Genomic DNA, 22902 nt, shown 5'->3' with positions numbered 1-22902 from the left:
GTAGAGAAGTTAGCCAAACTTTACATATCGGAAGTTGTTCGATTGCATGGGGTTCCACTCTCTATCATATCAGATAGAGGTACGCAGTTTACTTCTAAGTTTTGGAGAACATTGCATGCTGAATTAGGTACTAGGTTGGACCTTAGTACTACATTCCATCCTCAGACCGATGGTCAGTCTGAGCGAACGATTCACGTGTTGGAGGATATGCTTCGTGCATGTGTGATAGAATTTGGTGGTCATTGGGATAGCTTCTTACCCTTAGCAGAGTTTTCCTACAACAATAGCTATCACTCAAGCATTGATATGGCCCCATTTGAGGCACTATATGGGAGAAGATGTAGGTCTCCCATTGGTTGGTTTGACGCATTTGAGGTTAGACCTTGGGGTACTGACCTTTTGAGGGATTCATTAGAGAAGGTGAAATCTATTCAAGAAAAGCTCTTAGCGGCTCAAAGCAGGCAAAAGGAATATGCCGATCGAAAGGTTAGAAACTTGGAGTTCATGGAGGGTAAGCAAGTCTTGCTGAAGGTTTCGCCCATGAAAGGGGTGATGCGGTTTGGAAAAAGAGGTAAGCTAAGCCCAAGGTATATTGGACCATTTGAAGTACTTAAGCGAGTAGGGGAGGTGGCTTATGAATTAGCCTTGCCCCCTGCACTGTCAGGAGTGCATCCGGTATTTCATGTGTCTATGTTGAAAAGATACCATGGGGATGGAAACTACATCATCCGTTGGAATTTCGTTTTGCTTGATGAGAATTTGTCTTATGAGGAGGAACCTGTTGCCATTTTAGATAGAGAAATTCACAAGTTGAGATCAAGGGAGATTGCATCCATCAAAGTTCAATGGAAGAATCGACCCGTTGAAGAAGCCACTTGGGAGAAGGAGGCAGATATGAAAGAAAGATACCCACACCTGTTTACAGATTCAGGTACTCCTTTTCGCCCTTGTTTTTCTTCTTACGATCGTTCGGGGACGAACGATGGGTAAATTGGTATCTATTGTAACGACCTCTTTAGTCGTTTGAGCAGCAGATTTTATTTCTGGAAAAACTGGCTGAGACGACGGAACCCACAACGAACCGTCATGGGCACGACGGACCATCGAGGGTGTCTCGTTCCGAAATATTTAGAATTCTGAATATTGGGTACTGAAATCGACTCTCTGAATTTCGTGACGAAAGTGCAGGACGGACCGTCACAGGCGTGACGGGCCATCACAGGGTCTTAAATAAAAAGTGAGTCTCTGAACTCTGTGACGGAGCAGCAGGACGGACCGTCGCAGGCACGACGGCCCGTCACAGGCTGCGTAATCCCAGGCGAGGTCGGATTTCTTTAAATGTTTTAAGGGATGTTTTGGACTATTCCTGCTATAATTATAAATTTAGTGGGTTAATGTTAATAATTTAACTACTTGAGGGTTAAAAGAGGTAACCTTGAGTTAATTAGTGGGTTAAGTCCTCATCTTTTATACTTAATTATTTGCTAATTAGGGTAAAAGAAAGAGGGTTTGAATAAGAAAAAGAAAAGACAGAAAGAGAGGGAGAAACGATCGATCGATCGATCGAGAGAAACGAAGAGGAACACAAAGCTTTGGGGAACTTGCTTGCTTGATCAGTAATCTTCGGTGGAGGTAGGTTATGGTTTTTATACTATTTGTAGTAAATTCTTATTAGCGAATGATATGTATGGGTAGTATTGTAAACCTTCTATATGCTTAATTGTATGCTTGCATGAATGTGATTATGTAATTGTGATAAAATAAGCATGATGAAGCTATTGAATCCTAAATCTTGAATAAGAAACCCTAATCTACTTTGTTAATGATGATGCCTTGGTATAAAGGAAGGCTTGATGAACGAAAGTAGTGAGATTAGGGGATCAGGTGCCACGTTCCGGTACCAGGATAGTATATGAGGATCGGAGTGTCACGTTCCGACAGCAGGATAGAATATGGATCGGGTGCCACGTTCCGGTACCAGGATAGTATATGAGAATCGGAGTGTCACGTTCCGACACCAGGATAGAATATGAATCGGGTGCCACGTTCCGGTACCAGGATAGTATATGAGGATCGGGTGTCACGTTCCGACACCAGGATAGTATGATGATGATCGGAGTGTCACGTTCCGACACCAGATTAATAAAGAGAATGAATCTTGAAATATGTTAATATAATCAATTTAATGAACCTAATTTCCAAATGAGTATGATGGGGAGGCGTGAGTCCTCATTGATGAGCTTGGTGTTGCGACCAAGGGTTATGGTAATTGTAAATGCCGCATGTTGAGTACTGTAGTTGATTTTATGATATTATCTGATATATACTGTTTTCTATTTAGAGTTGGCCGATGATATCTACTCAGTACCTGTGTTTTGTACTGACCCCTACTTGTATGTTTTCTTTTTGATTATTTGTGGAGTGCAGCAAACGTGCCGTCGTCTTCAACTAAACCACAACTCTAGCCAGTCTTCATTACTCCGGAATTTAGGGTGAGCTAATGCTTCTAGCTTGGAGTGGATCTTCTTCTTCATGTCTTGATGCCTTGAAGTTCCGGCATGGACTAGCTTTTTATGTATTTTAGCTTCTTAGATAATCTTAGATTAGTAATTTGAGGATAGATGTTCTTGTGATGATGACTTCCAGATTTTGGGGATAATAATAGTTGTTGAGTTTTTAGAAGTTATTGAATTGGTTTTTATTAATGAGTTTAAGTCTTCCGCATTACTTTCTGTTGATATTATATTGAAATGTTAAGGTTTAGATTGGTTGGTTCGCTCACATAGGAGGGTAAGTGTGGGTGCCAGTCGCGGCCCGATTTGGGTCGTGACACTGTTATACCTCAAATTTACCCCAATCTGATTAGCAACTTCATCAACTAAATCTTTATACGATGCATATTCTTTAATCATAATTGCCTCAGTTGTGTAATCAACATAGCAATTATCTTCAATCCAATGTCCAGAATGCTTTATTATAAAACTAATGCTCCCCATATATGTTTTATAGTAAAAAAAATTACATGCACAATATTAAATACGAAAATAATGACATTGTCATTAATTTGTATCAAGAATACAAAACAATAAAGTTACAATAGTAATTTAAATACACGAATCGAACATTATTACTTGTTTAAAGAATTGATGCATCAAATACGTATTCTGTTGGATATATAGTTTCGTATACAAAAGTTAAAAAAACAATTTCATATCAAAATATTATTTATATATATCAATACAAAAGTTAAAGATAATTGCATTGATTAAAATATATTATAATTCAGAACGCAAATAGATATGAACAATTATTATACAAACAAAATCGCATCAATCAAATATAAAACATATAAGGATTAATTAACTAAAACATATCTGACTTTCAACTTTTCGTTTGTGTTTATTTTCCAAAAATCTTTTACCCAACTATTTGCCAAAACAATAAAATTGCATTAATTTTTTTTGGACGAACATCATGAATAATGGCCGGATATATCATTCAGATTTTGAAAAAATTTTAACTGTTTTATCGAAAAAAAACTTCGAAGAGAGTTTGTTTTATTTTGAAGATATTTTGGACATTTTAGGAGTCGCCACTTAATTTTTCAAGAAAAATTAAGAAAACTCGTTTCCAAATAATTTAAAATTAAAAATCGTTTGAAAACCTTTTAAGGGTTCGGGATTCCTATTAGCATCTTAGGAAGGTTTTGAAAGCACCTAAGACGCTCCGCTTAATACGATTTTCTGGCGATTAACAATTTGAGTATGTTTATTTTAAAATTTTGCGAATCTGTTTTGAAGTTAAACTTCTTAAGGTTTTTATATAGACAAGCTTTACGAATTTTGAAATGTTTACTGTTTTAAGATTTAATTTTATTTTTAAATTTTTATAAAATAGATAGGCGTTTCGACGAGGTTGGAGTTATTCTAACCCTAAACTAAAAGGCATTCAGAACAAAAACATAAACAAGTAGTAAAGCGAGATAGAGAGGGAGAGAGAGAGAGAGATTTTGGGTCCAAATTCAGGTTCTGTTCGCCTTGACCGAAATTTGGACCCATCTGCTTTTGGTTTTTTAACCCATTTTTCACGTGTCCTAGTCTAAACATACAAGATAAAATATAAGAAAAATAAAAAGGGGAAAACAATAAGGGCTTATGCCCATTACAAATAAATACAAAGGAATAAAAATAAAGAAAAGACTTCTAATCCGTTTTTGGATTTTTCTTCAATCTTCTCGGAATTTCGAACTTGTACACCTGTCTTGATGGACTAACTCGATAAAATTTCTGAACCTTGATGACTCTCCCGAAATGCAAGGAGGAGAATGGAGTCCCAAAGTGGACTTGCGAGGAATTTTCACACGCAAAAAAAATGGGAAGAAGGAACTTTAGCACAAAATCTGTTGAAGTAAAAACTGAAAGGGTGACATTTAACACTCATGCAAACTGCACATACACAAATCCAGCTAAAAAAATTGCAATTATCATAACTGAAAATCGTAAAGACTAAAAAAAACTCAAGCCATTCTTTGTATATACATAGGAGCATCATAATTTTTAAGTGAATAAGAATTGAAACAAAACCAAACAACTAAGCTAGAAGGACACTTTCTTGAATAACTCAGAAAGGCATGAACGCAGAAGAAATAATACTTGTTCACAAGCACCATATTCAAGCGATCCATCATATAAATAAATAACAAAACGGGGCTGCCCACTTGTGTCTTGACAAGAATATTGCATACTAATTGAAAAGAAAATCAAGATAAAAAACTATACTGTGGTAGCCAACATGAGATAATCCAAAGTTTAAATAGACTCCTATTGCTACGGAAGTTTAAATGCAATTTTATGCCATAAGTTCTCCTTTGAGGAGCAAGTCTATGATAGTGCTAACATTGATATCTATTCAATCATCCTCATATTTTGCATTAACATAATTAAATAAAAGGAAAAGGAAACAATGGATCTTTCCCTCTATACGCTCTCTTCGACTTCTAACAAGGAAAGCAATACATAAATTTGATACAAACGGCCTTGAGATGCACTACACATATAGAAATATAAACCAGGAAATACACATTTCAAACCAAAACGGGCATTCGACTCATAGCCGACTCAAAATGAGAGGAAGATAGTTTCACCTTGAGCGAAACCAAGAGTAACTGACAAGATGGCCACGACATAGGAAAAGCATTACACCAAACAAAATAAAAAAATGTAAAAGAAAATGCCGAAGAGAACGTTGACAGGAAGGAGTATTACCTTTTTCCGGTGTAGCGAGACTGAGATGGGAAACGAGCAGCAAACGACAACAACTTCCACCCCGAAAGGAAACACGAACACCCAAATGGCGGAAGGAAGCTGATGAATCGATTAGGTCTTCCGAAATACGCAAGAAAAGCTATAGTCTTGACCTGTTCTTCTACAACAGACGGAAGAAAAACCAAGTATCTCCTCGCAAGATTCTTATCACTCTTTGTGATGAAACTATCTCCAACTTTCTAACCTAAAATCTCCTTTAGTTTTCCCAAAACCAAACAGAACAAACGCGAGAATTTTTCGAAAAATTTTCCCAACCTTCTCTAATTTCCTTAACTCTTCCAAAGAAATCAGAAGAACAAAACCAAAAGAATCACCCCAAAATTATCAAAACCCTATTTTCCAACCCCTTTACTGGAGGAGCTTGGAGGTTTATATAGAAGAAGAATTTTAGGGTTTCGAAGAGAAAGGCAGTAGGGTCATTTCATCCCATCTGCCAATTCGAAAAATCAAAACCCCAAAACTTATCCAATTTGAGAGAATATGTCGAATAGATGCCAAAATCTCCAACGGATTGAGGGTGAGGTGGAGGGACGAGATCAGATCGGGCGTCCTTGCGAGGCGACTTAGTGCAATCTTGCCACCAACGACAAAACTTTCCAGCCCCCCTGCTTCCATACCTGCGCGAGCGTACTATTGTACGAGTCGCTGAGGAAGACGACACAAAATGTTCCTTCACGTGTGATAAAGAGAGAAGGAACGGGAAGAGCAGAGAGGAGGGAGAGAGCGTGGGGGAGACGTGGGTTCAGCTGGGAATCACATCTTCTTCTGGGAATTTGGACGAGGCAAAGGGGAAGAAGGAAAAAAAAGGGGGGGGGGTCGCGTGAGTGTTGTTGCGTCGGGGTTTCTGTTTGGGAGGGGGTCGCGTCTGGGGTGTGGGGATTTGGGGGAGGAAGAAAGGGGAGGTCGGGTCGGGTCGGGGGACGGGTCAAGGGAAATGAGTGTTGGGTCGGGTAAAAAAAAGTGGGCTGGATTAGAGAGGTGTTGGGCCGCCTGGGAATAAAGGGTTGAAGGGAATTAATTGGGTTTGGTAGATGAGTGAGCCTGAGAATTAATTTGAGGTTGGTAGAGGAGTGGGCCTGGGAATTAATTTGGGGTTGGTAGAGGAGTGGGCCTGGGTCGATTTTTGGGGATGAAAATAAGATGGGAATGGGCTGAAATTAGAGTGGAGGGATTGATTGGGCCGCCGGGAACAAGAGAATTGGGTCGACGTTTTGGGTTGGGTAGGCAAAAGATTTGAAATGGGCTAATAAGAATAAAGGAAGGGGCCCAAACTTGGTTTTTCAAAATGAATTAAAAGGGAAAAAGAGTAAAATTTAAAAGATGGTCAATTTTAGTTAATAAAAAATGAAATCAAAAATTGGTTAAACCTTAAATAAAAAATGAATTTGTATTAATTAATCAACGAGCTCCCCCTATTTTTTTAGTAATATAATAATAAAATAGTGCTTCAAAGTATAATTATAATTTAAACTAAGATAAGATGCCTACTAAAATTAAAATATTTTTGAGATGGTTTTTGAATAATCATGAAATATACCAATTGTATACATAACTATGTAAACATTATATTATTATATTTTCATAAAATTTATAAAACTAATTAATCTAAATTGTTTGAAAAACTTACGAAGCTCGAGAATTAATTTATACCGACGTGGGTCAAAATTGGGTGTCAACAACTGTCCCTCATTTTACTTGGGTTGATGCAAGCAACTCGAGGAAAATGAAATTGACCAAACAGGTTTACTACATATCTCAGGCTATATGAGAATTCGGGCCACTTGTAGTTCGATAAGCTTGATTTACCGCATGATTTTTAAAGAATCAAAAGTCACCTCGATACCGAATTATTAAGGCATCGAATTGCTCAAGAGTAGGATTCGAGAGCGAATGTTGGAATATAGCCGAGTTTTCAACATCGAATCCGCCTACATATCCTTAAACCTTCGGAATCAGGCTGTGTGTAGTTCGACTCGATCGGTGGAAAAAGAAAATCTATTATGCTAGGTAACCTTCGGTTTTGGACAAGTGACAAATTAACGAGTATGAAAAGAAGGCTTGTAACTTCTTAACCATGAATGTGGCGCGCTTCACACCCATAAGTAAGAACTTACACGGACATAATTTTCAAAGCTCTTGGCGCATTGTCACTTAGATTGGAAACTTGCTTTCGATAAATCAAAACTTCCAGATGCGAGACTGAAACTGATAGAACTAAAGAAAAACCTGCATGCCTCGAGAGGGGTGGTTCGATTGTGGTGGAAGTCGCTCCTCTGCTCGCGTCCTAAGAGTTTGACATTCCTCTTTGGACTGTGTCCCAGTTCGCTGCTAAAAAAAGTTCCACGTTGTGCTGCATCCTTTTCAATGTCGTCTGCACCTGTGGTTTTTGGAGAATTCATCCTTTTCGGATGCTCTCGACAAAGACTGAGATAAAACTCGTCAGCTCAAAAAAATGCAATTAGGGTGGGAGACAGTGTCTTTTTTACCATGTCGACACTTTATTGTTCTCCTCGATATTCGACGTCGACTCGATCGGTCTGACGTCCAGCAAATAAAGCTTATGCCTTGTGCTTTGCAATATAATCTTCAATGTACTCTATACTTGGTGTCGAAATAAATAAATAAATGTTGATGTGATATTGATGTTTCTTTTGTCGTCATCTTTGATGCTCTTCTTGATGTTTATTTTTATAAAAATAAAAGAATGCAATTGAGGCCGATGGATAAATGTTGCTCTTGGGATACACAATTTCCCTTTCTTTATCCGTGTATGTCCTCTTGCGGGGCATGAATATTTTCCCGCGATACGTAAATTCTTGCGAGGTATGAAATTTTCTCGCGATACATAACTTTCAGAGAGGCATGAAATCTTCTCACGATGTGTAAAAACGAGGCATGGATTCTTCTCGTGATGCATAAATTTTGGCGAGGTGCGAACTCTTCTCGCAATGTCTAAATTTCAGCGAGGTATGAAATCTTCTCACGATGTATAGATTTTGACGAGGCATGAAATCTTCTCGTCGCGCATAATTGTTGACCCGCGATGCATGATTTTCCGTGATGCATGATTTTCAACGAGGCATGGATTCTTCTCGTGATGCATAAATTCCAGCGAGGTATGGAGTCTTCTCGCGATGTATAAATTTGACGAGGCATGAAATTTCCTTGTGATGCATAAATTCCAGCGAGGTATAAAGTCTTCTCGCGATATATAACTTTGATGCGGCATGCAATCCCCTCATAATGCAAAAATTCCAGCGAGGTATAAAGTCTTCCCGCGACTTCCCGCGACATATAAATTTGACGAGGCATGAAGTCTTCTCGTGATGCATAAATTCCGAACTCGGAATGCATGATTTTCCGCTATGTATGACACAATGCATGATTTCTATGATGTATGACTTCCCGCGATGTATGACTTCCCGCGATGCATGATTTATCGCTATGCATGATTTTCAAAATGCATGATTTTCTGCTATGCATGGTTTTCCGCGATGCATGATTTTCTGCAATGCATGATTTTCTGCGATGCATGATTTTTATCTCGCAATTCATGAATACTCATATCGTCTCTGTTGATGATAACGGCAAGACGACCTCCAAATAACATATCGACTTGATCGATAAATAAATAATAAAATAGCTACCTCTTCTAGGGTAATGCATTGTCTTGATTGACAATAATTATCTTACTTTGATAACGCCATGCAAATAGTGTCCTTTACGGAAATCGTGAGATCTTCGTTGAGATTCCTGTTTGATTCACCTTTGAATCTGGCTGGACACCTTTCATAAATTTCATATTGCTGGGAATGGCTTGAAATAAACAAACCACATTCCCAAGCATCCTGGAACAAACAATATGAACTGTCTCCTGTTCCCAGTAAAATTACTGGTTTCGGGGGATAGTTTTCTCCTCTTTGGGGAGCTCTCCATATTCATTCGTCGGGAGAATTTGGCCGATTTCAAAGCAAAGTCATAAACCTGCATCCACAGAAAAATTGTCAGTTTTAAAAATATAACAATCTGTGTCGACTTCTTCAACTGTTTGCTCTTTGTCTTGATATCTCCGGTCGAATTTTCGATTTCCCAAATTTTGATAGATAAGAAGAAATATCTTATGCCAAAACAAATGAAACATAAAAGGGGAAAATTTTTAAGAAAATAGGAAATCTTTAAGAAATAGAATATTGAAAAAGTCACTGCCAAATCATGTAATATCAGGCTTAACGAGCTCCTTTGAATCTGACACTCGCTGTTGAATTTCAGAGGCACTCCGGCCTTGTAGGGAAAACCCATAACAAAATTTTGAGGCCATCCTCAAACTTTCTGTACTAGTTTACTGTCTTGCTTATCTTTCTACTGTAACTGAACAGATCGCGGGATTTTTGAGATCCTCTCAAAAATTCTGTCCCTGTCGCAAATCTCGAAATGTCTTTAGTTTGACTTGCTGAAGAGAAGGTTTTTTCTGGAGAATTTTTGAGTCCCTCTCAAAAATTCTGTCTCAATTTCACTGTAAGAAGGGATAGAACTTATGGTAAGTATGACCGAACCTTTGTGGCGCCTACGTATCCCGTTGAGGCAGGAATCAGGTCAAATGTAGTTCAGATACAAAGAAATAATTAAAGGGGATAGATGGGGTGACCGAAGCCGACATAGGCCGCCTACGTATCTCGTTCTTGAGAATTCAGGTCCGACGTAGTTCATTACAAGAGGGATAATAATTCGAATTGAACAAATACAAGCAAACCAAACGATTACAAGTAAATAACAGAAAAATGCAAAAATGAAACTTCACGCATAGTATCTCTTGACAGCATCCGAGTTGATAGGTTTGGGCCATACAGCGCCATCCATCTCTGACAGGACAAAAGCACCTCCAGATAATACTTTACGAACCATGTAGGGACCTTGCCAGTTTGGTGCGAACTTCCCTTTGTACTCGTCTTGATGAGGAAAAATACGCTTAAGAACCAATTGACCGACTTAGAAATTTCGGGTTCTTACTTTTTTGTGAAAAGCGCGAGTCATTCTCTGTCTATATATTTGGTCATGGCATACAACAACCATTCTCTTCTCATCAATCAAAGTCAGTTGATCAAACCGTTTGCTAACCCATTCAGCGTTACTTAATTCAGCTTCTTGGATGATCCTCAATGATGATATCTCAACTTCAACAGGCACGACTGCCTCTGTTCCATATACTAGCAAGTATGGAGTAGCCCAAGTCGATGTTCTGACCGTCGTTCGATAACCTAGTAGAGAATATGGCAACATTTCATGCTAACCTCGCTGTTTGTCAATCATTTTCCTCAAAATCTTTTTGATATTCTTGTTGGCGGCCTCTACAGCTCCGTTCATTTGGGGGCGATAAGCAGTTGACTTTCGATGAATAATCTTAAATATTTTACATATCTCTATCATCAGGTGACTGTTGAGATTTGCACCATTATCAGCAATTATGGATTCTGGAATTCCAAATCTGCATATAATATTATTGCGGACAAAGTCGGCCACCACTTTCTTGGTTACTGACTGTAAGAGGCTGTTTCCACCCACTTGGTGAAATAATCAATGGAAACCAAAATAAATCTGTGTCCATTAGAAGCGGCCATCTCTATAGGACCGATGACATCCATTCCTCAAGCTACAAATGGCCAAGGTGAACTCATAGCATTAAGTTCGTGAGGTGGCACCCGTATCAAATCGCCGTGTACTTGACATTTGTGGCATTTTTGCACAAATTTGCAACAGTCATTCTCCATAGTCATCCAGAAATAAACGGCTCGAAGAACCTTTCTTGCCAAAGTAAGCTTATTCATGTGTGTACCGCAAACTCTAGCATGTATCTGTTCAATAAGCCTCACGGCTTCAGCAGCATCCACGCATCTTAAAAGACCCAAATCCGGAGTCCTCCTATACAGGACTTCTCTATTTAGAAAGAAATTGAGAGTCATACGACGTATCGAATTCTTCTGATTAGATGTAGCGTCTTCTGGATATGTCCAAGACTCCAAGTACCTCTTTATATCAAAATACCAGGGCAAACCATCTGGTTCCGATTCTACGTGTGAACAATGGACTGGATGTTCCTTTAACTCTATATCCAATGGGTTGATGTAATCAGTATCCTGATGTTTGATCATCGAAGCGATAGTGTCTAGAGCATCAGCTAATTCATTAAGTATTCTGGGAGTATGTTTGAACTCGATCTTGCAAAACCATTTACACAGATTTTGCACATATTGTACGTAAGGTATAATTTTCGGGTTCTTCACAGCCCATTCACCTTGAACCTGATGAATCAAAAGGTCTGAGTCTCCAATAACCAGTAACTCGTAAACATTCATGTCAATGGCGATTTTTAAACCAAGAATACAAGCTTTGTATTCAGCCATGTTGTTTGTTCAATTGAATCGTAGTTTGGCGGCCATAGGATAGTGCTGACCAGATTCCGATACTAAGACTGCTCCAATACCTTTACCTTGGTGATTTGCTGCTCAGTCAAAGAATAATCTCCAACATGGATACGCTTCAGAAATATCTTCACCCACAAATTTCACTTCTTCATCGTGAAAATACGTCTTAAGTGGTTCATATTCTTCGTCAACGGGATTTTCTGCAAGATGATCAGCCAAAGCTTGTGCCTTTATTGCCTTCTGAGTCACATACACGATATCAAACTCACTCAACAACATTTGCCATTTAGCTAACTTTCCAGTCGGCATCGCTTTCTGGAAAATGTACTTTAGTGGATCCATTCTGTAAATGAGATATGTAGTATACGAAGACAAGTAGTGTCTCAATTTTTGGGCGAGCCATGTCAGAGCACAGCATGTTCTCTCCACCAAAGTTTACCGAGACTCGTACGGAGTAAATTTCTTGCTTATGTAGTAGATAGCCTTTTCCTTCTTTCCTATTTCGTCGCGTTGACCAAGTACACATCCAAAGGCACTATCTAAGACAGACAAATACAGCAGCAAAGGACTTCGTTCTCGCGGAGGAACCAATACCGGTGGGTTAGACAAATAGCTCTTGATAGCATCGAAAGCAGTTTGGCATTCCTCAGTCCACTTAGTTGGGGCGTCTTTCTTCAGCAACTTGAAAATAGGCTCGCACACCACTGTTGATTGTGCTATAAACCGGCTGATATAACTTAACCTCCCTATGAAACTCATCACCTCTTTTCTCATCTTCGGCGGAGGTAACCCTTGAATTGCTTTAATCTTGGAGGGTTCAAGATCAATACCTCTTCTGCTGATTATAAACCCCAACAACTTCCCAACTGGGACTCCAAAAGTGCATTTGGCGGGATTTAGCTTCAAGTTGTGCCGACGCAAACGTTCAAAGAATTTTCTCAGGTGTGTCAAATGATCCGAACTCTCGCGGGATTTGATTATTACGTCGTCCATGTATACTTCAATTTCCTTGTGAATCATGTCATGAAAAATAGTCATCGTGGCTCTCATGTAAGTGGCACCGGCGTTCTTGAGGTCGAACGGCATCACCCTGTAGTGATATACACCCGAAGGCGTAATGAATGCCGTTTTTTCCGCGTCTTCTTCATCCATCAAAATTTGGTGATAACCTGCGTAACAGTCCACAAATGACTGCATCTCATGTTTGGCACAATTGTCAATAAAAATATGGATATTCGGCAATGGAAAATTATCCTTTAGACTAGCCTTGTTGAGGTCTCTATAATCAACACAAATCCTGATTTTTCCATCCTTTTTGGCGACCGGAACGACATTGGCCAACCAGGTTGGATATTGCATTACTTCCAGCAATCGAGACTCTATATGCTTGGTGATTTCTTCCTTGATCTTCAAACTCAGTTCAGACTTGAATTTCCGAGTCTTTTGTTTCACAGGCTCGAACCCTGGGTTGATTTGTAACTTATGAGACACGACATCAGTACTCAACCCCTGCATATCATTGACTTCCCAAACAAACACATCACTATACTCGGCAAGCAAATGAATCAGGCTCTCCTGCTTAGTTCCATTCAGGTAGGTGCTGATCTTAACCTCTTTGACACATTCTGAGTCTCCCAAATTCACTGTTTCTGTCTCCTCCAAATTTGGTTTATGCTGATTTTCGAACTGTGGAAATTCTTCTGCAACATAATCTGGTTCCCCATTTTCTTCTTCATAGTCGTCAACCTTGTCGTCATCTGTCTCATTTGGTTCATTTAGCTCATGACATGACATGACATTGGCAACTCTATAACTTATGTTACTAAAATCATAAACAGACAAAATTAGGAAAGTAAAGTGTAACAAGCAACTAACTAAACAAAGTTAAAAATAAAGAGGCTTTCATTTAAAACAAAATGCAAACTTTGGTCATGGCACAGGGCCATGTAGCTTTTTAAACATCATAACGAAAATTCAAAACTCAAACAATTAATAAAAATGCGGAAATGATGGGTCTCGGGCCTCTTCCAGACAACCACCGATTTTAGTATGCATAAAATTACTCTTTTCTACCAAAGAGTTTGGGACATCAGGATCAGCGCGGAAGTCCAATTCTGCAGCATCTCCCCTGGTTCAGCATCACGAATACCAGCGGGCTCGACCTTCTCCTCGATGATAGCATTGATATCCTTGAAAAGGTCACAGATTCCTTCCCCACAGTCTTCAGACTCGGCATACTCCCGAACTGGAAATGATTGATACAGATGCGTGATTGGTTTAGCCAAATATTGATCCTTTTTCTTCTTCATCTTCACATCGTCATCTGTGGGGATATACCCCAAACCATATTTTGATCCTTTATCAAGGACCGAACTGGCTCGATAATCCCTTGGGAATTTCTTCCCAATCCGAAACCTGGTTCGAACCCATTCTGCAGCATTACCGTGGCGATCATTCTTTACCCGGCCGGTATGGGGTCTGCGGGGCCAAATCCTCATCGGTGGCATTTACCAACTCCACCGTGTAAAAATCCGAACCTTGCGGCATCTCGTCAAAGACCGGCATCTGCTTGCCTGAGTGGCTTCTTTCACCGTGAATAACTAGCTCCTCATTTTTTCATACCAGCTTCATTATTTGGTGGAGAGTGGAGGGGACGACTCCATCCATGTGAATGAATGGACTTCCCAGAAAAAGGTTATAGCTGGTGTCGATGTCCAACACTTGGAACTTTGCGTCGAACTCCGTGGGGCCCATTTGGAGGGTCAAGTTCACCGCCCCTAATGTGTCTCTTTGCACACCATCAAAGGCTCTTACATTAACCTGGTTTTGCTCCAATTTTCTGAGGTCAAACCTCAGCTGTTTCAATATTGACAAGGGGCATATGTTCAAACCAGATCCATCGTCTACCAGAACACGATTGACGATCTTTCGCGGCATATCACAGTGACGTGTAGAGCTTTGTTATGGGATCTCCCTTAGGCTGGCAATTCATCATCGCAGAAGCTGATGCGGTGTCCCCAAATGACCTGATAAATCATGGAAGCTACGTTATCGTTGCTTGTACCTGAGGGCGCGTACGTGTCATCCAGGGCTTTCATCAAAGCCTGTCTGTGGGACCAGGAGCTCATCAGTACGGCCCACACAGAAATCTGAGCCGGAGTCTTCTCCAAGTGTTTGACAATGGAGTAATCTTTAGGCTGCATTCTCCTCCAGAACTCCTCGGCTTCTGCTTCACTTATTGGTCTCTTGGCATCGTCTTTCTTTTGTCCTCCGAAAGAAAGCTCATCAGGAGTGTAACATCTTCCGGATCTTGTCATTCCTTGGGCCACGGCCGTTTCTATGACAAACTTGGGTTTGGCGAGAGTTTTGGAGGGCACCAAGGCAACAGCCTTCGTAGGTGTCAGAATAACGAACTCTCCTTTTTCCTTGACGCTTAAAGAAGCGACAACCTTTTCCTAGTCTTCCTGCGCAACAGGAGTAATCCTCTTGGTTTCACGCTCATCTTCGTCTGTTTCTATCATGTAGATGTTTCCACTCCCATGATTCATAAACGGATTTGTATTGACGTTAGGCGCCAGACTGGAGGGAGACTACTTCTTGGTCAATCAGATCCTGGATCTTGTGCTTAAGATTGATACAGTCTTCTGTATCATGTCCAACACTGTTGGAATGATAAGCACATCTCTGCTCCGGTTTGTAGAACTTAGAGTTGACATCCACGGGCTTGGGCCCCACAGGGTGGATGTATCCGGCCGTGGATAATCTTTCGAATAGCTTGGTCCGGCTTTCATCCAGCACGGTAAAGTTTCTCGAGGGCCTCTTCTCAGACCTGGGACGAGAAGATCATACCCGCTTTGCTGAGGGGGAGGAACCTGTTGATAATTGCGAGCATTTGGGCGAGGAGCTTGGGTTCTAGGGTAAGGGTTTGTCTGGTAATTTGGAACTGGAGCTTGGTAATTTGGGAGGGGGCTTTGATATGCTGGATCTTGGACTTGATATGAGGGGGAAGGTGCTCGATAGCTCGACTGTACGTTGGCACAGTTGGGAGCGATATTCTGATAAGGGGTGAAATTTGATAAGCTTGGGGGAAATTTGGGTACATGGAGGGAAAATTTTGGAGATTTGGGGGTGGATTTTGTTACGATAAAATTTGGGCATCTGGATAAGTGGGGGCAGCATTGTAGTCGCTGGAATGATTGGATTGTGGACGATAGGATTGGTGAGACTTTGGTGGAGGCTTGGAGCGGTCTTGAGGACGCGATGAGTTTCTGGGGATTTTCCTCCCCCCCGTATGATACAACGGCAACCTCGTCTCTCTTTTTTCTCATCATTCCAGAAGATCCAGGCGATGCGGATACTCGGGCTATCTTTCCCGACTTCATGCCGTCTTCGATAGTCTCACCAACTTTGACTATCTCGGCGAATTTGGCTCCGATTAATAAAATGATTTTGTCATAGTATTCGGTCTCTTGCACCCGTACGAACACTTCTACAATCTCCTTTTCAGTCATCGGAGGCCTCACTTTCGCTGCCTCTTTTCTCCATCTGTAGGCAAATTCCCGATAACTTTCCGTCAATTTCTGCTTCATTTTCTCTAAGGAGTACCGATCAGGGACTATCTCGACATTGTACGCGAATCGATCAATGAAGTCTTTAGCTAGCGCGCTCCAACTGGGCCACTGCCTGGTCTCATGTGACGTAAACCATTCTAGGGCCTCCCCGCACAGACTCCGGCTGAACAACCTCATCAGTAAGCCTCATTTTTTCCGACTCCCACGAGTTGGTCACAGTACGCTCTCAAATGCGCCATGGGGTTGCCTACCCCTCCGAAGGTATCAAGCTTCGGGATTTTGAACCCTTCAAGAAGGTTCAAGTCTGGGTGGATACACAATTCTGCATAGCTCAAACCGGCGACGTCTGGAACACATTGCAACTCTTTCATTGCCCTTTTAATCTTCTCATTTATGTCGATCTTTTCTTCTTCCCTTGCCTTCCACTCTCTCTCCTGCTCCTCGTAATGATCCAACTCGGAATCGTGCACCTCATGCTCGGCCGAAACGGGGACTTGGAATGTGGTTCTTTTTTGGAGGGGTGGAGCTATAGAAGGGCTCGGGACGTTTTGTGGAATTTGGTAGTTTTGTGGGTAGTTTTGAGGATTGGTGTTTTGGGTTAAGTGGGGATGTGGTGTTTGGGGGTTGAAGGCGGTTGGATTCTGATTTTGATTCTGAGGTAGTGGGGCTGTTTGAGTATTCTGGGGGTGTGGTGGCATTTGAGAAGGGTTATTTGGAAGCGGTGAGGGTGTTTGATAAGATACGGAAGCATACTGAGGGTTTTGGGCTGTTAAATCTATCCCAGACGAGTTATGCACGGGTGTTGACGGCTGGTTCTGAGTTGGATCCAAGTTGGACGAGGGAAAGTACATCGGAGGTCTTGCGTCAACAAAATTAGGGCCCTATCCGGGTGAAGGCATGTCCTGCCTTCGCTGCATCTCGACCCTCATATCAGCTATCTGCTGCATCAGTTGCGCAATTACTTAATTTTGTTCTGCCACGGTGGGCTGAGCCACCACAACGTCTGTGAGACTTACCTCGTCGTTATTGTTTCCCATAGGTGTATTCTCTCTGTCTGAGTTTGGTCCGGGGAAGGAATCTGTAGGACCTTTTGATCTTGTGAAGTAGTGATGATCTGCCAGCTTTTATGACTCAGATCAGTTAAAGGTACCTGAGAAGCGAAACAACTCAAAGGCAAATTTGTTAGTGCATGTTCGGAGTACAAAATGCATAATATCACACAGAAGCAAATAAAAACACAAGTCACTTTGTTTGAGGACATTTTAACCCACGAATGAGGACGGGAATATATTTCTTAAATAAACAGGAATTTGCTTGTTCGACACTATCTTGGGGAAGGCTGAATCACGTTGAGCTATGGTATTCTTGCAGCTGCTTTTCGATGCCCGTTGATATTATCTTCATATCTTCGTAACACGGAGGAGAACAAAAATTTTCAGCGATAGGGTCCGGGCCGGGAAAGGCTGCCTACGTATCTCACAAGGAGAATTCAGGCCCAACATAGTTCGAGTTTAGGATGAAATATTTTCACTCATTCTTTCATTGCGATTACAAGGAAATTAAAAGACAACATTGAAATTCCTAGATGATGACAACAACATTTCGGTGATTTCCCCCCTTATTGTTGCGTCACTCCATTACTTTCAGACAATCGAAAATGGAGGCTTGTAGACGATTTCCTCCTCATCGTCCTCCTCAATTAATTCATTGTCAGGGCCATTGTTATCTGCTCCCTGGTCACGAGCGAGGTATTTTCCGCCCTTTAAGTTGCTACGGGTCGTCAATTCCTCATCGAGTGACGCATTTTTTGCCAACAGTACGGCAGTCTTAACATCTATTTTCGCCTCTCTCGCTTTTCCTTCGTGCACCTCCAAACGAAGCATGTTCAACCTTTTTCTTAAGCTTTCGGTTTCCATCTCAACCTCTTTCTTTCTTTTTACCTGCGACGCCAGATCTTCATCCAATGTCACGGCTGCAGCTTTGTAGATTGACGTGGTCATGTCAACTCCCCCCAAAATAATGAATAAAATGTTCGAAAAAAGGAAATAGACATAAAGACAGACCCACGCAGGGGCCATTAGAAAGTGCAATAAAATCAGGCCCACGCAGGGGCTAAAGTAGTGTACATACAAGTAAAGAAAACCCACGCAGGGGTGATGTCCACTATATTGCTCCGGTTGATCGTGCTCCACCGTCGTCTATCTAGATTTTGTGTTGCTGAAACATATACCTCAGCATCAGTAGAAAACCTTCACCCAGACGTCCTTTGTCTTCAATACTCTCGTATAGCATCCTCTCGATTTTCTGCTGGATCCAGTTGTCAAAATCGTCATACCCCTGCCTCAGTCTTTCGACCTCTCGAGTTGCCCTCTCAAGAGTGTCCTGATTCTCTACAAACTTAGAATAGACCTCATTGGCCTCTTCCTTTATCTCTTGCAGTTCGGCCACTGCTTTGGCCTCTCTATCTGTCACACTGCGAAAGCTATGCAGAATCTGAAATGAGATATTTTGTATGTCCTTCTTCAGACATTATTTGTAACCTTCGCCATATCCGGCGTAGAATAGGTCAGGGGCGATAGTGTCTTTACCCATGCGCTTGGCGTTTTTCCATTCTTTGAGCATTTATGAAGCGTCATGCACTCTGTCATCTCCAATGTCATACACATAAGCGCCATAGTACGCTTCTCTAGGCACGATTTGTTTTCTTCTGAATCGTCGCAAGACTCTAAAAGGCACGTAAGGGCGAATTCCCTGAATGCCTGGTAGAGGGAGCACGACACATCTGCGACTCTCCACGACAACTTCCTTGGATATAAAACGGTCGAGCATCAATTGGAGGTCCTCTTCTCTCAATTCGGAGAAAATTTGGGCCCATCTCCCTCTTGTTCTCCGATTGTCCATGTTTTCCCAGATAGTAAATCGTTTAAGTCCTTGAGAGTGTTCTTGTTGTCGAGGACGTGTAATTCTCGAGTCCCAGCACCCTTCGCCAAATGGCTGAGAATCCACCACTGGAGGAGAAGATTACACCCTTGGAAATATCGGTGTCCTTCTTTGAACTTAACCAAGGCCCGATACATGTCAGATAATATGACTGGAGCTACGGGGTAGTATTTTGTTGTTCCTTCATTTTTGTATCCTTTGAACACCGTGTGAACGAGTGTTATGACTCTGGTGTTGATATTCAAACTCGGACCGTGTGGGAAGACCATTGTTGCCAACAATGCCACGGCAAACGCTAGGGGACGGACCTTGTTCCACTCTCTGTAGGAAATCTTAAACTCCCGACTGTACGCGGCGTAGAAACTTGCGTGTCCGAATCTAATATAGAGATCTCTGAACATCATGTGGGAATCCTGACACCAATAAGTGAAGTCTTTTATTAGTCCAAACCAATCCGCATATTCTCTACGGAAGGTTTGTTGGGGATGAAAATATCCTCTTGTTTTCGGGCTCTCCTCTCTATCCCAGTGCCCACGGTGTCTATACAATCCCTTATCTCTTCCAGCGTCGGGGTAATTTCGGCTGTTCCGAAACAAAAGACCATCATCTGACTGTCCCAATACCCTGTAAGCACCTCGATTAGTTCTGGCCAACCATTCATGTTGATCAGCTCGATTAAGGCACCTACATACTTGTTAAGGGTTCGCCTATGGTCCCCGTCCAAATCATTGTGCCACATTGTAAGCTGAGGTGGTGCTGAGAGGACCATATCGAACTTAGGAAAGTGGTCCATATCTGTAAAATAGAAACCCGTTAGATTTTCCCTACCCCCAAGTTAGTTTTCACACATATATTTATTCGAATGTCAAACAATATGATGCGTCGTGAGGTCGAAGACCTTAGACGCGATTTTGGCGGTTTTTCTACTAAAATGGACTTAATACGCCTTGGGTATTAAGCCGTCTTAGGCTGATGCTTATTTCGGTTTTGGTTTCGCTCTATCTTAGGCTTTCTAGAATTATTTTCAAATTGACGGTTACCTGAGTCGGACAAACATCAGGGTGGAGCTATCAAATAACACCGGATGACCGCATTCCAACTATTTGTTTGATACTCCAAAATGATTTGTTGGGTATATCTGAAGAAATTCGCAGTAAGACGCGTAACTTCCGTTTCCTAATGCAAACTTTTTGCTGTTTGGCGGAAATATGCAATGAAATGCAACATTTCGAAAACTAGAACAACTAAGCAAGTAAACAGTTATTGCAAATAGTCAAATAAGTTAATCTTAGGGTTAGAATCTTCCTCGTCCCCAGCAGAGTCGTCATTTTGTTTTATCGAAAAAAGAATTCGAAAAGAGTTTGTTTTATTTTAAAGATATTATCGACATTTTAGGAGTCGCCACTTAATTTTTTAAGAAAAATTAAGAAAACTCGTTTCCAAATAATTTAAAACGGAAAATCGTTTGAAAACCTTTTAAGGGTTCGGGATTCCTATTAGCATCTTAGGAAGGTTTTGAAAGCACCTAAGCCGCTCCGCTTAATACGGTTTTTCGGCGATTAACAATTTGACTATGTTTATTTTAAAATTTAGCGAATGTGTTTTGAAGTTAAACTTCTTAAGGTTTTTATCTAGACAAGCTTTACGAATTTTGAAATGTTTATTGTTTTAAGATTTAGTTTTATGCCCATTACAAATAAATACAAAGGAATAAAAATAAAGAAAAGTCTTCTAATCCGTTTTTGGATTTTTCTTCAATCTTCCCACAATTTCGAACTTGTACACCTGTCTTGATGGACTGACTCGATAAAATTTCTGAGCCTTCATGACTCTCCGGAAATGCAAGGAGGAGAATGGAGTCCCAAAGTGGACTCGCGAGGAATTTTCACATGCAAAAAAATGGGAAGAAGGAACTTTAGCACAAAAATTGTTGAAGTAAAAACTGAAAGGGTGACATTTAACACTCATGCAAACTGCACATACACAAATCCAGCTAAAAAAAATGGCAATTATCATAATTCAAAATCATAAAGACTAAAAAAAAACTCAAGCCATTCTTTGTATATACATTGGAGCATCATAATTTTTAAGTGAATAAGAATTTAAACAAAACCAAACAACTAAGCTAGAAGTCCACTTTCTTGAATAACTCAGAAAGACATGAATGCAGAAGAAATCATACTTATTCACAGGCACCATATTCAAGCGATCCATCATATAAAGAAATAACAAAACGGGTCTACACACTCGTGTCTTGACAAGAATATTGCATACTAATTGAAAAGAAAATCAAGCAAGAAAACTATACTGTGGCAGCCAACATGCGATAAGCCAAAGTTTAAATAGACTCCTACTGCTACGGAAGTTTAAATGCAATTTTATGCCATAATTTCTCCTTTGAGGAGCAAGTCTATGATAGTGCTAACATTGATGTCTAGTCAATCATCCTCGTATTTTGCAGTAACATAATTAAATAAAAGGAAAAGGAAACGATGGATCTTTCCCTCTATACGCTCTCTTCGAATACTAACAAGGAAAGCAATACATAAATTCGACACAAGCCTCCTTTAGATGCACTACACATATACAAATATAAACAAGAAAAATACACATTTCAAACCAAAACGGGCATTCGACTCATAGCCGACTCAAAACGAGAGGAAGATAGTTTCACCTTGAATACAAAATGACAACATTTCCTCATGACGAGTAGAGAGAACAGTCTATACGATAAGAATATTGGTTTTGACCAAAGAAACCAGTGAAGACTATATCTTATACATGATAAAAATAACACAAACGGTCCAAGAGCATATTCTAACGAACAGACATTGACACTAGCATTTACGAGTCAGCTGCAACATACACTCGCATCTCTAACATTCGTTTACATTTCGCAAAATATCATATTTACAACAAAAGAAAACTGCAGTGAACTTAAACTTCGACAAAACAGGGGACCACAATATCAAATCATGACCATACTACTTTAACTGGGTTTATGTCTAAGCAGATAAAACAGACAAAACAAACACATGAACAAACATTGAGCGAAACCAAGAGTAACTGACTAGATGGCCACGACATCGGAAAAGCATAAAACCAAACAAAACAAAAAAAATGTAAAAGAAAATGCCGAAGAGAACGTTGACGGGAAGGAGTATTACCTTTTTCCGGTGCAGCGAGACTGAGATGGGAAACGAGCAGCAACGGCAACACCCCAAACGGAAACACGAACACCCAAATGACGGAAGGAAGCCGATGAATCGATTACCTCTTCCGAAATACGCAAGAAAAGCTAAAGACTTGAACTGTTCTTAAACAACAGATGAAAGAAAAACCAAATATCTCCTCGAATGATTCTTATCACTCTTTGTGATGAAACTATCTCCAACTTTCTAACCTAAAATCTCCTTTAGTTTTCCCAAAACCAAACAGAACAAATGCGAGAATTTTTCGAAAAAATTTCCCAACCTTGTGTAATTTCCTTAACTCTTCCAAAGAAATCAGAAGAACCAAACCAAAAGAATCACCCCAAAATTCTCAAAACCCGATTTTCCAACCCCTTTACTGAAAAAGCTAGGAGGCTTATATAGAAGAAGAATTTTAGGGTTTCGAAGAGAAAGGCGGGAGGGTCATTTCAGCCCA

The 22902-nt window shown here is 40.6% G+C and overlaps 1 protein-coding gene across 1 annotated transcript; it reads right to left on the bottom strand.

Annotated features, from left to right (window-relative positions):
- Positions 1-10966: 10966 nt before the first annotated feature.
- Positions 10967-11722, bottom strand: LOC138348135 (uncharacterized). The gene has a single exon (XM_069296744.1). It carries the CDS (start codon positions 11720-11722, stop codon positions 10967-10969), a length of 756 nt encoding a protein of 251 aa, XP_069152845.1.
- Positions 11723-22902: the final 11180 nt, after the last annotated feature.

Source organism: Solanum lycopersicum, chromosome 4 (assembly GCF_036512215.1).
Source record: "Solanum lycopersicum chromosome 4, SLM_r2.1".
Taxonomy (NCBI): Eukaryota; Viridiplantae; Streptophyta; class Magnoliopsida; order Solanales; family Solanaceae; genus Solanum; species Solanum lycopersicum.
Note: the sequence above shows the minus strand (reverse complement) of the source record. Positions and strands in the feature narration are given on the sequence as shown.